The following is a 13922-nucleotide window of genomic DNA, read 5'->3' as shown; positions in this document are numbered from 1 at the left end:
GCGTCCGCAGTGCCCTCCCAGATCGCTGAGATGCGATCGGCTCGTTTGAATTACTTGGTGGGCTGCGATGGGCCGACTTTGTGTCGGTCGGGGATGCGAGGAGATGGGCCTGGGATGGCTGGGTATGTGGCCCAGGCTGGACCGGACCTGAGTCCCTCACGTAGCGATCCCCCATGCACGTACGCAGCGATCTCTCTTTCTTCCGCTACCGCGCCGTCGGCTGCTATCGCTAAGGTTCCTAGGCGCGGGACTCCGGGCTTCCCAGCGTGCGGTTCGGGTCGGGCGAAGAGGATCTCACCTCTCAAGGTTATGGCTGGTCGCGGGGCGGCAGCGCCGCCGGCCAAAAAAACCACCGCGGCGGCTCCCTCAGGTCGGGATGGGGCTGCGCCGCCGACGGCTGCGGCTGCCGGACGTGGGGCACCGGTGCCAACAGGCCAGAGGCAGCCGGCGCAGGGTGATGGCGCGGCGCCGGGCTTCCCTGGTCGCGGCGATGGCAACCTGGGTACCCAGCGGCCAGGGCATTTGCAGCAGCTGCCTTTGGCCGGTCGGGGCGGGCAGCGTCCTCCGGCACCAGGCGTGGTTGCCGTGCAGACGGCTGCGGATCGGGGCGGGACTCGGCCCCCGGCACCGGGCGTGGCGCCCGTTGTGCAGCCGGCCGCGGGTCGGGGCGGGACTCGGCCCTCGGCGCCGGGCGCGGCGGCACCGGGTCGGGGTGGTGCGGTCACAGGAGCTACGCCAACTATCGGCAACCAGCCTCGTGCCAAACCTCCGCCGCACTACGTCGCGCGGCCCGCTCAGGATCGTTCGGGATCGGTGCAAACGAGACAGAGTTCCAACACTACAGAGTCCTATGATCCGCCCTGAGGTCAGTGGGGGGATGATGGTTCTGACGCGTATGGAGATGGACAGCATCGTGGGTCTTCATCCACGGGTGGCAGCCGTGGCTATGCCTGGCAGAGGGACGGGTCTGCTGAGAGACCGTTTCTCGGCCCGACAGGTGGTTTCGTCGAGGGGGCCTCCGGCCCGGATCACCGTCAGAGAGGAGGCTTTCGTGGCCATCGTGGTGGTCGGGGTGGGGGCCGTGGGAGATTCCGCCGACCGCCCCCGCCCAAGGCAGTTGATCCCGTGGCGTCCACAGCGGAGGATGACCATACTCCCACCGAGTCCCAGGCGATGGAGGTGACGAACGCCGTGGTTAGGGTCGAGGTTCCTGAGGCTAGGACGGTAGACGAGGCTACTGAAAGGGCGTCCAAATATGCACGAAAGAAGGAACGGATGCTTTGTTACCGCTGCAATGAGAAGGGTCACTTCATTGCTGAATGTGTGGCCCAGCTGTGCGAGACGTGTGGCAAGCCTGTACATGACTCGGGGGAGTGCCCGTTGTTGCGTGACCTGCCTCCGACGCTGAATATTTATGGAGTCTATTGTGCTGAGCTCATGTTTTTTGAGTCCCCGGCGGCGAGAGAGGTCCCGGAGGATACCCTGAGCTTGACTTCCGGGATTGTGAAAGCAACCCAGGGCGAGGTGACTGAGGCACATATTGTGAGGAGGCTTCAGGAGTTGGCTCCCAGGGATTTTCGATGGGAATTGGTGCTTATCGAGGACAGGTCTTTTAAGGTTGAGTTCCCAACTGTGGATGATTTGCAGCGATTGTTGAGCTTTGGCTTGTGTCGAGTTCCCGGTACTACGTGTATCCTGGAGTTCCATGAGTGGAAGCAGGTTGAGCCTAAGGGGAAGCCGCTTACGCAGGTCTGGTTGCGGTTTACAGGGGCTCCTTCTAAGCCTCTGCAGGACGCTCGAGTGGTGGCTAGTATGGGCATCATGGTGGGGAAGACAGAAAAAGTGGATATGGCTTTCACACGTGCCCATGGGGTGGCCCGGATATTAGTGAGTGTTCTGGATATTGAGTTCGTGCCCGATAAGGTCAACTGGACTTACAGGGGAGTGGTGTTCCCGCTAGACATCGAGTTTGAGGACACGGATTTATTTGATGATTCGGTTAATGGTAACGATGTTGACATGCAAGACAGTGATGGCAATGCCGGGGCCAAGGGGGCACCGTCTGATGAGCCCACGCGCGAGGGGTCTAATGGTTCTTCTCAGTTGCCCGGGGATGGGACCGGGGTTGAGCCTGCAGCTTCCCCAGCGGTGCCCATGACTACTCTGCGTTTTGGGTCCTTTGAGCCAGCCTCGGCACCTCCCAGACTATGGAGTGACCGGGTAGATTCTGATGATTGTCTTGAGCACACGCTTCCCCCGTTGGAGTTCGAGGGGGATGCTGGTTTGTTTGCTGGATGGCCGGCCAGGTCAATGGTCGGAGCTACGGAGAGGAGTCCGGAGGGAGCTTCTCTTGGCCAGGTCAATGTGGACGCGACTCCGGTGTCGGCGTATACGGGCAAGGTGGGTCGTGGGGGAGGAGCTTCGGGGCAGGTGGCCTCGCCTTCTCCCCACCCCACCACGCTCTTGGCGGCGTCGGTCACGCCGGCCCCGTGTGGGTCGGTCGGTACGAGGAGCGGGAGCCCGAGGCAGGCGGCCTCGGCTCCTACTTCCCCGACGGTGGCGGTAACCACCGCGGCAGCAGCGGTGCTGGGGGGTGCTGGGGTAGGAGGCCTTGGCTCCCCCTTCGCCCTCGACGATCAGGAGGACCGTCTCTCCCTCACCGATGGCTCATACGTCTGAGCCGGCGGCTGAGGTCAGAGGAGGGCGCGGGCAGGCGGCCCCCGTCATCTCCTCTTCGCTCCTACCCATGACCAGGGTCCCTAGTGTGGGACTCCCGTCTAAGGGGATCGGGAGCCCACAGACGCCTTCTCTGGTAACCCTGGTAGAGCCTTTGAGGGACTCTGTGCCAGGTGTTACTAGGGAGGAGGTTGTCGCGTTTGGCGGGATCCCGGACCCTATCGCCGAGGGGAGACGGATGAGTGCTCGCATCCTCGACATACCCGAGGTAGATGATATGCAGCAGCGGTGCGCTATGAGGGCGGCCAAGCTTCAGGAGGCTGCTTTGTCTTCCGGTATGTCCGTCAACCTATCTAATTCCTTATTGCATTTTTCTAATGAGGAGATTATAAATAATGCAAACCAATTAGGAGTTTCACTAGGGGCTACGGATAGTGAGATTTCCAATTCGGTGAATGATTTATTAGATTTGGAGGCGGAACGTGCCTTAGAGACTATTCGTAACCTTGCAGCCGTTAATCCAATGAAGGATGATGAGATTGATGCGTTAGGGGTCAGAGTGCTAGATAATCTATGTGCGGATTTAGCACCACCCAAGCATGACTCTGACGAAGATGATGTACCCCTAGAGATTGATGATGGTGATATTTATGAACCCGGTTATGAGGACTGGGCGACAGCACCTAGTAAACCTAAGCGTAAGTGGAATCGGAAGATCTATCCCGATTCCGCAGTTCGTAGGCGTGCTAGGATTCGTACCACTAAAAAATTCCATGATTAATTATGAGAGGAATATTTTGGAATAGCAGAGGTCTGAAGGACTTGGCTAAAAGAAGATTCCTTACTGAGACAGCTTTAGAGCAGAGGTTAGATTTTGTTGCTCTATCGGAGACGGGTAGAGATAACTTTGCACCCCAGTTTCTCTCTTCTTTGGTGGGTGGTATTGATTTTGATTGGCATTGCCTCCCTCCGTGAGGAAGGTCGGGTGGTATCTTACTGGGTGTGAGATGCGATTCGCTTGAAGTCTGAAGTGTAGTGATGGGCGACTTCGCGGTGAAGTTTCGAGTCAGGTCTAGGATAGATGGTTTTAACTGGGCTTTGGTGGCGGTGTATGGTGCCGCACAGTCCGAGCTTAAAGCGGAGTTTCTGGCGGACCTGGTTCGTATCTGTGGGTCAGAACAGCTTCCAATTTTAGTTGGGGGTGATTTCAATATCATCAGGAGGAGAGAGGAGAAGAACAATGATAATTTTGACGGCTGATGGTCGCTCATGTTCAATACCATTATTGAAAGCTTGGATCTGAGAGAGACAGAGCTTTCGGGTAGAAAGTTCACCTGGGCTAATGCTCTGCCACACCCAACCTATGAAAAACTTGATCGAGTGCTTGCGAGCGTGGAGTGGGAACAAAAGTTCCCTCTAGTGACGGTGCAAGCTCTTTCAAGGGGCATATCTGATCATACCCCATTGTTCGTGGACTCAGGTGAGCCGAACCATGTGGGTAACAAGAACACCTTCTCCTTCGAGATGTCATGGTTTGAACGTGAGGGGTTCTTGGATTTGATTGCCCGGGAGTGGGATAGAGGTCTTGGAGGCAAGACTGCGTTAGAGCGTTGGCAGAATAAAATTAGGCATTTAAGGAGTTTCTTACGGGGCTGGGCTAAGAACCTCAGTGGTGTGTATAAGATGGAAAAGGATAGACTCCTTACTCTTATACAGGCCCTGGACATACAGGCCGAATCCAATATCCTAACGCCAACTGAGCTTCAGGCTAAAAATGAAGCGGAGACGAGGTTGAAAGAACTGCTCCGCGAAGAAGAATTGAAGTGGGCTTTGCGTGCTAAAGTTTGCAAAGTAGTCCAAGGGGACGCGAATACTCAGTTCTTCCACTTGATAGCCAATGGCAAGCACAGAAAGAAACGTATCTTCCAGCTTGAGCAAGACGAGGGTACCATTTTAGGCCAGAACAACCTAAAAACATATATTACAGACTATTATAAGCAGTTGTTTGGACCTCCGAAGGATAATTGTGTGTCCCTCGATGAGTCCAGGACTGAGGATGTGCCTCAGCTATCGGCTGCCGATAATGATATTCTGGTTGCCCCGTTCTCGGAGAAGGAGGTGTTTGATGCTATTGCAGATATGAAAAACAATAAGGCTCCCGGACCTGATGGATTCCCGGCAGAGTTCTATAAAAAGCGCTGGCACATTATTAAGGGGGATTTACTACCTATGTTCAATGATCTGTTTTGTGGCCAGCTTCAATTATTTCACTTGAATTTTGGGACTATCACACTGCTTCCCAAGAAGACGGACGCGGTGAGGATTGAGCAATTCAGGCCGATCTGTCTCCTCAATGTTAGTTTCAAAATTTTCACCAAGGTCGGGACAAACAGACTCACACAGATTGCGCATTCTGTGGTGCAGTAGTCTCAAACTGCCTTCATGCCGGACAGGAATATCCTTGAAGGTGTGGTCGTCCTGCATGAAACACTCCATGAAATCCATTCCAAAAAATTAGATGGAGTAATTTTTAAGGTGGATTTCGAGAAAGCGTACGATAAGGTCAAATGGCCATTCCTCCAACAGTCATTGCGTATGAAAGGTTTTGATGAAGCCTGGCGCCGACAGGTTGAATCATTTACGCAAAAAGGTAGTGTGGGAATTAAAGTTAATGGTGACATAGGTCATTACTTCCAGACACATAAAGGCCTAAGACAAGGAGATCCGATGTCCCCTATCTTGTTCAACATTGTGGTGGACATGTTAGCAATTTTGATAGGAAGGGCTAAGGAAAATGGTCAAGTAGGTGGATTGGTACCTCATCTAATTGATGGAGGTGTACCCATCCTTCAGTACGCTGATGATACAATCATCTTTATGGAGCATGACTTGGCCAAGGCGAGAAATATGAAGCTGGTGCTATGCCTATTTGAACAATTGACCGGGTTAAAGATTAACTTTCATAAGAGCGAGCTGTTCTGCTTTGGTAGGGCCAAAGATGAACAGGAGGCTTATAGGCAATTGTTTGGGTGTGAGTTGGGCGAGTTACCCTTCTCTTACCTGGGGATTCCAATCCACCATCGTAGGCTGACTAACATAGAGTGGAAGTGCATCGAGGATCGGTTTGAGAAAAAAATGAGTTGTTGGAAGGGTAAGCTCATGTCATACGGAGGCCGATTAATCCTGATTAACTCGGTGCTCACGAGCATGCCAATGTTTCTCCTATCGTTCTTTGAGGTCCCAGTTGGGGTTAGAAAGAGACTGGACTTCTATCGATCGCGCTTCTTTTGGCAGGGTGATGAACTTAAAAAAAAATATCGGCTTGCTAAATGGGACATCATCTGTAGACCGAAAGACCAAGGGGGCCTAGGTATTGAGAATCTAGAAGTTAAGAATAAATGCCTTCTTAGCAAGTGGCTGTGGAAGCTCTCATTGGAGAATGACGCTATGTGGGCTCAAATCCTTCGCAGCAAGTACCTCCAGACAAAAACTTTGTCCCAGGTCACTGTCAGGCCGACCGATTCGCCTTTCTGGAAAGGCTTGATGAAAGTCAAACAATCGTTGTTTAATAGGACGAAGTTTGTTATTGGAAACGGCACGAGTACACGTTTCTGGGAGGATACTTGGCTCGGCGAGACACCCTTGGCCATCCAATATCCGTCGTTATACCGTATTGCGCAACGACGTGAGGTGTTCGTTGCACCAGTCTTTCAATCGATCCCCCTTAATATTCAGTTCCGACGAACACTAGCGGGCAATCGTTGGGAACAATGGCTCCATCTAGTTAGGAGACTGATGGAAGTCCAGCTTTCACAACAACCCGATGAATTACGCTGGAAACTGACTAAATCTGGAGTATTTACGGTTAAATCAATGTATGTTGATGTTATTAACTCAAACTCCATCCCTACGTCCAAGCATATTTGGGATGTCAAAGTTCCTTTGAAAATAAAAGTGTTTATATGGTTTGTCCATAAACAAGTTATTTTAACTAAGGACAACCTCATGAAGCGTAATTGGACAGGACCTACTAGGTGTAGTTTCTGTGATCGGGATGAGACTATCAAACATCTCTTTTTTGATTGCCCGTTAGCCAAGGTACTTTGGCAGACGATCCACATTGCTTTTAGTATCAATCCACCGAATTCTGTTTATGCGTTATTTGGGGCATGGCTTAATGGGATTGAGCCTAACTTAGCGAGACATATTCGGGTTGGAGTTTGTGCTTTGCTGTGGACTATCTGGACTTGCAGAAATGATTTGGTTTTTAACAGACTATCATGTATACATTTTTTGCAGGTCATATTCCGAACTACGGCACTGATCCGTTCGTGGTCGCCACTCACCCAGACGGAGGCCAGGGAGCATTTGGTTACTGGGTCTTTCCGATGGGAGATGGTAGCTCGGGATATTTTCAACCGGTTTGGATGGCGGTCATGTAATAGGATAGGCACTTAGATTTCCTATCTATTTTTTAGCCAGCCGGTTGTGGCGTCTTTTCTCGGCTAGTTAGTGTTTCTAGCCCCTTTTTGGCTCTGTGTGAGCTGTCTGTGCTTTATTATTATTTGGAGACCTTTGGAACCATGTTGACACTACTTTTTTTGGTTAATAAGAAGGCTTGCATCTTTCTGATGCAGAGGCCGGGGAATCACCCCTTTTCCAAAAAAAAAATTATCAGTTGGCTGAAAACCGGACGACGCAGCCGCCTGCAGCGTCCCCAGCCAAGCCAAGCCAGGACCTCTCGAGAGACGGGGACAATGCGGTTCGACAGAGCCCAAGATCAGTGTGGGGATGCCATGTCCTGTCATGGCATCGCCGAGGGCTCTAACATGACCTCGCCGGAGGTGAGGGAGGGATGGGGCGTGGGCGTTGGGCATGTATACTCCTAATTTGCAAGGAAATGGAACACTCCTAATTGGAGATGTGGCCGGTGTTGCTACTTGAAGACAGGACGATGAGAGGCTGCTGCTGTCCAAGAACCGCTACCGCCGTCTTCGCTCACAAGTCACGAACGCCGTTGCCGTCGCCCTCGATCAGCAGTTGGTGGGAAACTAGTGATGAGTTGGCTAGGTTAGGCTGTATGCGTTGTTGTATGGGCCCTTGGATGCCTTGCGTCTGGAAGAGAGAGAGTGAGAGTGAGTTGGGCCGATGCAGCGATGCCTGATGAACTGCTGTGTGGTACATGCAAAAACACTACAATGTTATTTTGTTTAGCGTCGGAATAGCGTAGTATAACACGAATAGCGCTGTGGTGAGCAAATTAGCTACGTAACATGACTCTTCTAGACACGCTATAACGTCGAGATAACGCGCTATTTTGTTGTTGATATTTGCACAAGGGTGGGATAATTAATATTAGATCAAATTGTTGGCACCATGTACTTTGATATAAGAAATTCTCAGTCAAATTATATACAGACAGAACCTTTTTGTGGTCGCTATATTATTAAACAGCGTTGTCCTTATATATCCCTGAGATGTGGGGGAGACTTTCTCTAGACATGGGTATGAGTCAATGTTCTTCAAGTACCAAAACGATGACCCACAGTGGTGTGCTGCTAGTTCTAGCTACACTATCTGCCAACCTACCTACTATCTTAAGACCATATGACATGCATTGCCAAGAGGATAACATGGCATCCTAACAAACTACACATGACTTTTCTTGTACCACCCTATATATATCATCCCCATCACCCTCTCCCTACCCTCCCATACGCCTGCTGTTCCCTTAGCAAGAAAGAGAATCTATCTCACCAAGCTAGAAAGAGAGAAGCAAAGAGATGAGGAACCAGCGGCTAGCTCCTACCACTTGCTCCTCCTCAAAGATCAACAACAGAAAGCAAGAAGAGCCACACCTCTCCGGGGCTTACATTAGGAGCCTTGTGAAACATCTTAGCTCCTCCTCCACAACGAGACCCAAAGACCACCACATCACCATGGGCACCAAGCCGCAGCAAGAAGAGCAACATGCGCCCCAAACCACACCACCATCTCTACAGCAGCAGCAGCAGCCACACAAGAAGCAGGTGAGGAGGAGGCTGCACACAAGCAGGCCATACCAGGAGAGGCTACTCAACATGGCCGAGGCCAGGCGAGAGATCGTCTCGGCTCTCAAGATCCACAGAGCCTCCATGAAGGAAGCCAAGGAGCAGCAGCAACATCAACAACTGGTGCAAGAATTTCAACATCAGCAGGAGGTCCAGGTAGTGCAAGATCATAGGCTAGCTTGTAGTGCACCCAGCATGAGCTCATATGGTTCCTTCTCAGATTACCCATTTGCACACTCCACGGAAACAAACAGTAGTTGCTCATATTATTCATCCCCACTCCTCCCTTACCACACACCAGCAGCTGCACCCATGGTTCCCATGGTTGATGCTCTAGACCAGTTGCTGCCGCTGCCTACGCAGCCACTTGGGCTTAACCTGAGCTTCCATGGCTTCGGCGGCGGGGGAGTTGCTGGTGAAGATGCCAAGAACAACACCGCTTCTAACTCCTTTGATCCTCCTCCGTTGCTCCAACAACCCTCGCCTGCCTCCTCCTACTCTGTCTACTCCTCTCCGCCGGCGACGACGATGGCGAGCCAGGACGTGGCGTCCGCCACCGTCGAGAACACTTCACCATCGCTACACCGGGTGCTGGATGAGGAGGAGATGGCGGCGATCTACTCGGTTGGGGAGCGGCACGACATCGAGTGGAGCGACACACTGAACCTGGCCACGTCGGCGTGGTGGAGCACACTCCTCGACGACGGCGCTGCGGTGGGTCACCAGACAGACTCAGTGGACATCCCGGGGATGCATCTGGGTGATGTGTACTACGGCGAAGACGTCTCCTTCCCACGGTAAGCTAGCTAGACTGAGGCAACGTAGTTGTTATACCAAAATTAAGGTGCAAAAAATTGTTTAATAATCGGGGATGTTGATGTTTGGTTTTGGTTTTTGCAGCATGGAGATAGGAGAGATGGGGGGATGGGACGAGGAGTGGCTCTCATGACATGTCGTCCACTCTAGTCGAACGACTAGGTCTCCAAAGACTGCTGCATGCATGCATCTGTGCAGACTAGGATTGATGATATCCGATGACCATGTACTGCTACTTTACTGAGTCCAAGTTATAGTGTGTGTTTTTCAGTCTGAAATATAAAACACGTATTGGTCGTAGCCTGGGGCATGCCGCATGCATGCTATGCTTGACCAGAGAAGTGTGAGCTGCAGCATGCATGCAGCCATGCAACACCTTAATTGGGTGGTACGAGGAGATGGTCAGGTTCATTGTTTTTACTTTCAGTTGAGAAATATTTCAGCCACAGCCGAATTTCAGTTTGTCTTTGAGCCGAAGGACCAAAACATTCATTTGAATTTGATGAAATATTTGATTTTTCGAACATGTTTAAGTTCTTGTGTCTACTATGGAAATTGCCGAGATATTTTGACCGAACTTTAAATATTTCGGTGTCGAAGAAGCATCTTCTCCATTTCACTCCCTCAAATAAGAATATACATATGTAATTGGACGTTCCTGGTCTGTCTGTACCATCAATTTCTTTGAGATCCATCAAGAAGTCAAACTAGTCAAAGAGACCTTATATAGCCCGTTAGGCAGACAACAATAGACAGCTGCCTTAGAACATCATGACTACTCTTAGCCCCCTCCGCCCTTGTCAACTCCGAAATTTGTCTGCCTTGTCGCAATTTCGAGTCTGTAAAGAGTCCGCTCCTGCCTAATTTTTTGCATGCTATGCCATGATTTTGTATCACCCCGCCAGATCCACCCCTCTGACCAGCCACAACTCCTCATAGTCGGCTACAAGCGAATGTCCCCCGCCGTGGTCGTTTTAGAAGGTCGTTGTAAATATTTTAATAAAGGACCATTCAGATTTGCATACAGAATTTCGCACGTCTGAGCTCGAGATCCTTTCACATGGATATGTCAAGGATCTTGGCCATGAAGTATAAGAAGGTTCATCCTGAGCATTTGGTAGAAGGGTGTAAACATGTTTCAATGACAAGTTCAAAATAAGCTTAAATGATTAAAAAATCGATACAAAAAAAGAGGTAAACATGAAGGTATTTGTGCCCCTTGTAGAATCTAACACTGGTGTTATTGGGGAAGCTTAGCTAACATGGCAAGCAATTAAATATATTATTTTTGCTGTATGAAGTACCCACTATCTACATATAGGTAAGATACTTATAGACAATTTGGAGAGATTTTGCAAGGCTTGGAATCAAAATATTGCAATTGATTGGTTTTGTAAAGGATGAGCTATGCACTGTGCATGACTAAGTAAGATATGTGTAGAAGTCTCATGTACCAAAAAGAATGCAAGATGACAAAGTTCAACCTATGGTAAAAATTGTAAGCTCCTTAAATATTTATTTAGGGTATTATTATTGTTTTATAATATTTGCTAATTGACATTTGAGATATTTGAAACTTTCCTTCCTCGACTAAAATCAAGGTCAAGTCTTTTTAGATGATTGGTTTCATAGAGTGAATATCCCCATAGTCATCCGTAGTGAGTCACTCCAATAACCGTATGTATGTCTCTTCAATGTACCATAGAGTTCTTCCTGATTTGAGATGCAACACCAAACTTCAATTGTTAGTTCATATGATATTGTTGACCTTGTATTACAAAATTATTTCTTAGACCCTACATGAAATTGTATTTTATGTACACCCCCGAGATGTTGTATTCGATCATAGAGTTTCGTTGCCTTGTAATCGCACCATGGTCGACGAGTAGTGGTGGAGGACAGACACAATTTGAGGTGCGGGAGCTTAACGCATACCAAAATCATACTCGAACACCAAATTAATCCAAACATTACAAAGCTATGAAAACCTACATCACAAATTCACAGTATACACAAATCTACAAATTTGAAAATTTATACCTTTTCCATTGCTAATTCCTTCTCTTCATGAATAACATCTACTTTTACCAAATTATTTGAACCAGTAATGCCTAGGACGCCACTAGGAACACCGATCCGCCACTCTGCGCCTTGCCCGCGGGCTTGTACCCTTGTAGGCTGGCCTAAATCATGTGTGGTATGTGACACCATGCTGCACACCATGAGGTTGCCCGCTAGTTTGCGCTAGGGTCCATGCAGTCGTGGTTAGCTGCTCGTTCCTCTATATGTTGTCCTTATCTTGAAATGATTCCCTAATCGCTATTTCAGATGGCCACCATTCAGCGTGAGTTTAAAAGCTAAAGGCCTGAACAACATGGCCAACATAAACTAGGCAGCTGATCATATCGCTCCACTTCTTTCTTTTCCCCTCAACAAGCCAAATACCATTCTGACGAATAAAGTTGGTTGACGATGCGTACACATCGTACAAGTTGATATGTTTTCCTGAAAATCAATACTGGACGATCGCCCCAACTTTCCCTATTAATCCCTCTGCGCGCGTGGATGAGTATGTTGAAACATGGGAATTATGTTTTCATAGCATGTCTTATTAATCTATTGGTCCTAGATTAATGATTATAACTTATCTATAACAAACTTTTTTATTCTTTATAACATATTTGTTGTTAAAAGTGCATCTATTTTATGGATTCATCAACTTAAAATGTAAACTTGCATATTGTTCTATAGCTAGTTGAATTAATAAACATATTATTATATTGAAGACACTTTGTTTTGTGGCATGTGTTATACATCTGCCATGGAAAATAATATATGTGCTATATCTAAACCATATTTTCCCTTCAAAGTTATGTTCATTGGTTCTTAAAATTTATTGATGACATTTAAAGAACCTTTCATTAAACGGAATGTCCCCCTAAATTAAGCGAGATGAACATGAAGATACAAAAGATCGTCCATTGATTATTTTGAGCGAGCTAAAAATGAAGATACAAAAGATCTTGCATTGATTATTTTGTTCCACTTAGTGTAATATAGTGTACTACATCTCAAATTCTATTTATGAATGACTACAAGCGAAGGAGATAGATGGTTTTAAAAAAATCCCAAAATTTCAAAAATGTATCTAGAATTACTAGAAAACTATGAACAAAAATAGTGAAATAAAGGGTCGCGATCTCGCGAGGGTGAGCTAACTCCAGAAACCCGTCCTCAGTTCGGATTGCAGGGCTGCAACTTGCCTGCATGAAGTGGGATTCACTAGTAATCACCGGTAAGCCATACAGCGGTGAATCCGTTCCCGGGCCTTGTACACACCGCCCGTCACGCTATAGGAGTTGGCCATGTTTGAAGTCATTACCCTTAACCGTAAGTAGGGGGATGCATAAGGCTGGGCTTGCAACTGGAGTGAAGTCGTAACAAGGTAGCCGTACTGGAAGGTGCAGCTGGATCACCTCCATTTAAGGGAGAGCTAATGCTTATGCTTATTGCGTATTTTGGTTTCACATTTCTTCACACCCAAAAAGAAGGCAGCTACGTCTGAGCTAAACATGGATATGGAAGTCTTATTTCGTTTAGGGTGAAGTAAGACCAAGCTTATTATTCATAAATATCTTGATCAATAGTTCTAGAGCATTAGAGTCTAATGAATGTCTTGATATGTTTCTATAGTGTATGATTGTCTATGTTATGCTTAAATAGTCAAACATTCTAGAGTGCATGAGTTGTTGACATGTAGTTCGTCTTAGTTTCTTCCCATGCCCTTGATTATTCCGTAAACCACTCAACAAATTCTAGAGATAGCGTGCTCAATTCTCGATGAACTTAATAAGGGGGTAAATAGTAAGAATATGATAAAAAACACAAGAAGTGGATAAAGGTTCACATTTTTTTGCCAAGTTGAAAAGCAAAAAGGGGTTAAATTTTGGATTTGAGGAAATGTTATATCTTTATGTCGATTGTAATCACTATAAGGAACAGAGACATGATGCCTTACGACACATGATACCATGTCAGATAAGGGTACCTACCAAATGCAACATTTAATTTTTCCGTCCTTCAATGTATAAAACCAGATCACCCTAATGTTAGGTCCCTATCAATGTCTTCATCTTTGACACTCGCAAGCGTTGCTAGCATTGTGTCATAATGTCTAGCAATACTAGCCCTATTTGTTCTGACTTAATGTTATCACAAAGAAGATAACCTATGAAACTCGCCACCACAACGAACCATGCCTAGTTTAGAAGAGAGGCTAGGTGATGGAGGAGGTTGTATGTATCCTGGTGTGCTCGATCCACCAAGGTTGTGGAGGTCTGTGTCGCCTCCAGGAGCACTGTGCGAGATTCATCCTCTCTA

At 48.0% G+C, this 13922-nt stretch overlaps 1 protein-coding gene and 1 pseudogene across 1 annotated transcript; both read left to right on the top strand.

Annotated features, from left to right (window-relative positions):
• The first annotated feature begins 309 nt into the window (after window positions 1–309).
• LOC147976959 (uncharacterized) lies at window positions 310–2679 on the top strand (annotated as a pseudogene).
• Window positions 2680–8388: 5709 nt separating this feature from the next.
• On the top strand, window positions 8389–10058 carry LOC147976958 (uncharacterized). The gene is made up of 2 exons (XM_087519878.1): window positions 8389–9523; window positions 9627–10058. The coding sequence occupies exons 1-2, from the start codon at window positions 8460–8462 to the stop codon at window positions 9673–9675; spliced, it is 1113 nt and encodes a 370-aa protein (XP_087376004.1). The 5' UTR covers window positions 8389–8459; the 3' UTR covers window positions 9676–10058.
• The last annotated feature ends 3864 nt before the right edge of the window (window positions 10059–13922 follow it).

The sequence above is a fragment of the Triticum urartu genome, chromosome 4A (genome assembly GCF_056163025.1).
Source record: "Triticum urartu cultivar PI428250 chromosome 4A, HENAU_Tu73, whole genome shotgun sequence".
NCBI classification, from domain to species: Eukaryota; Viridiplantae; Streptophyta; class Magnoliopsida; order Poales; family Poaceae; genus Triticum; species Triticum urartu.
The sequence above is the reverse complement of the archived record's forward strand: the minus strand, read 5'-3'. Positions and strand labels throughout refer to the sequence as shown.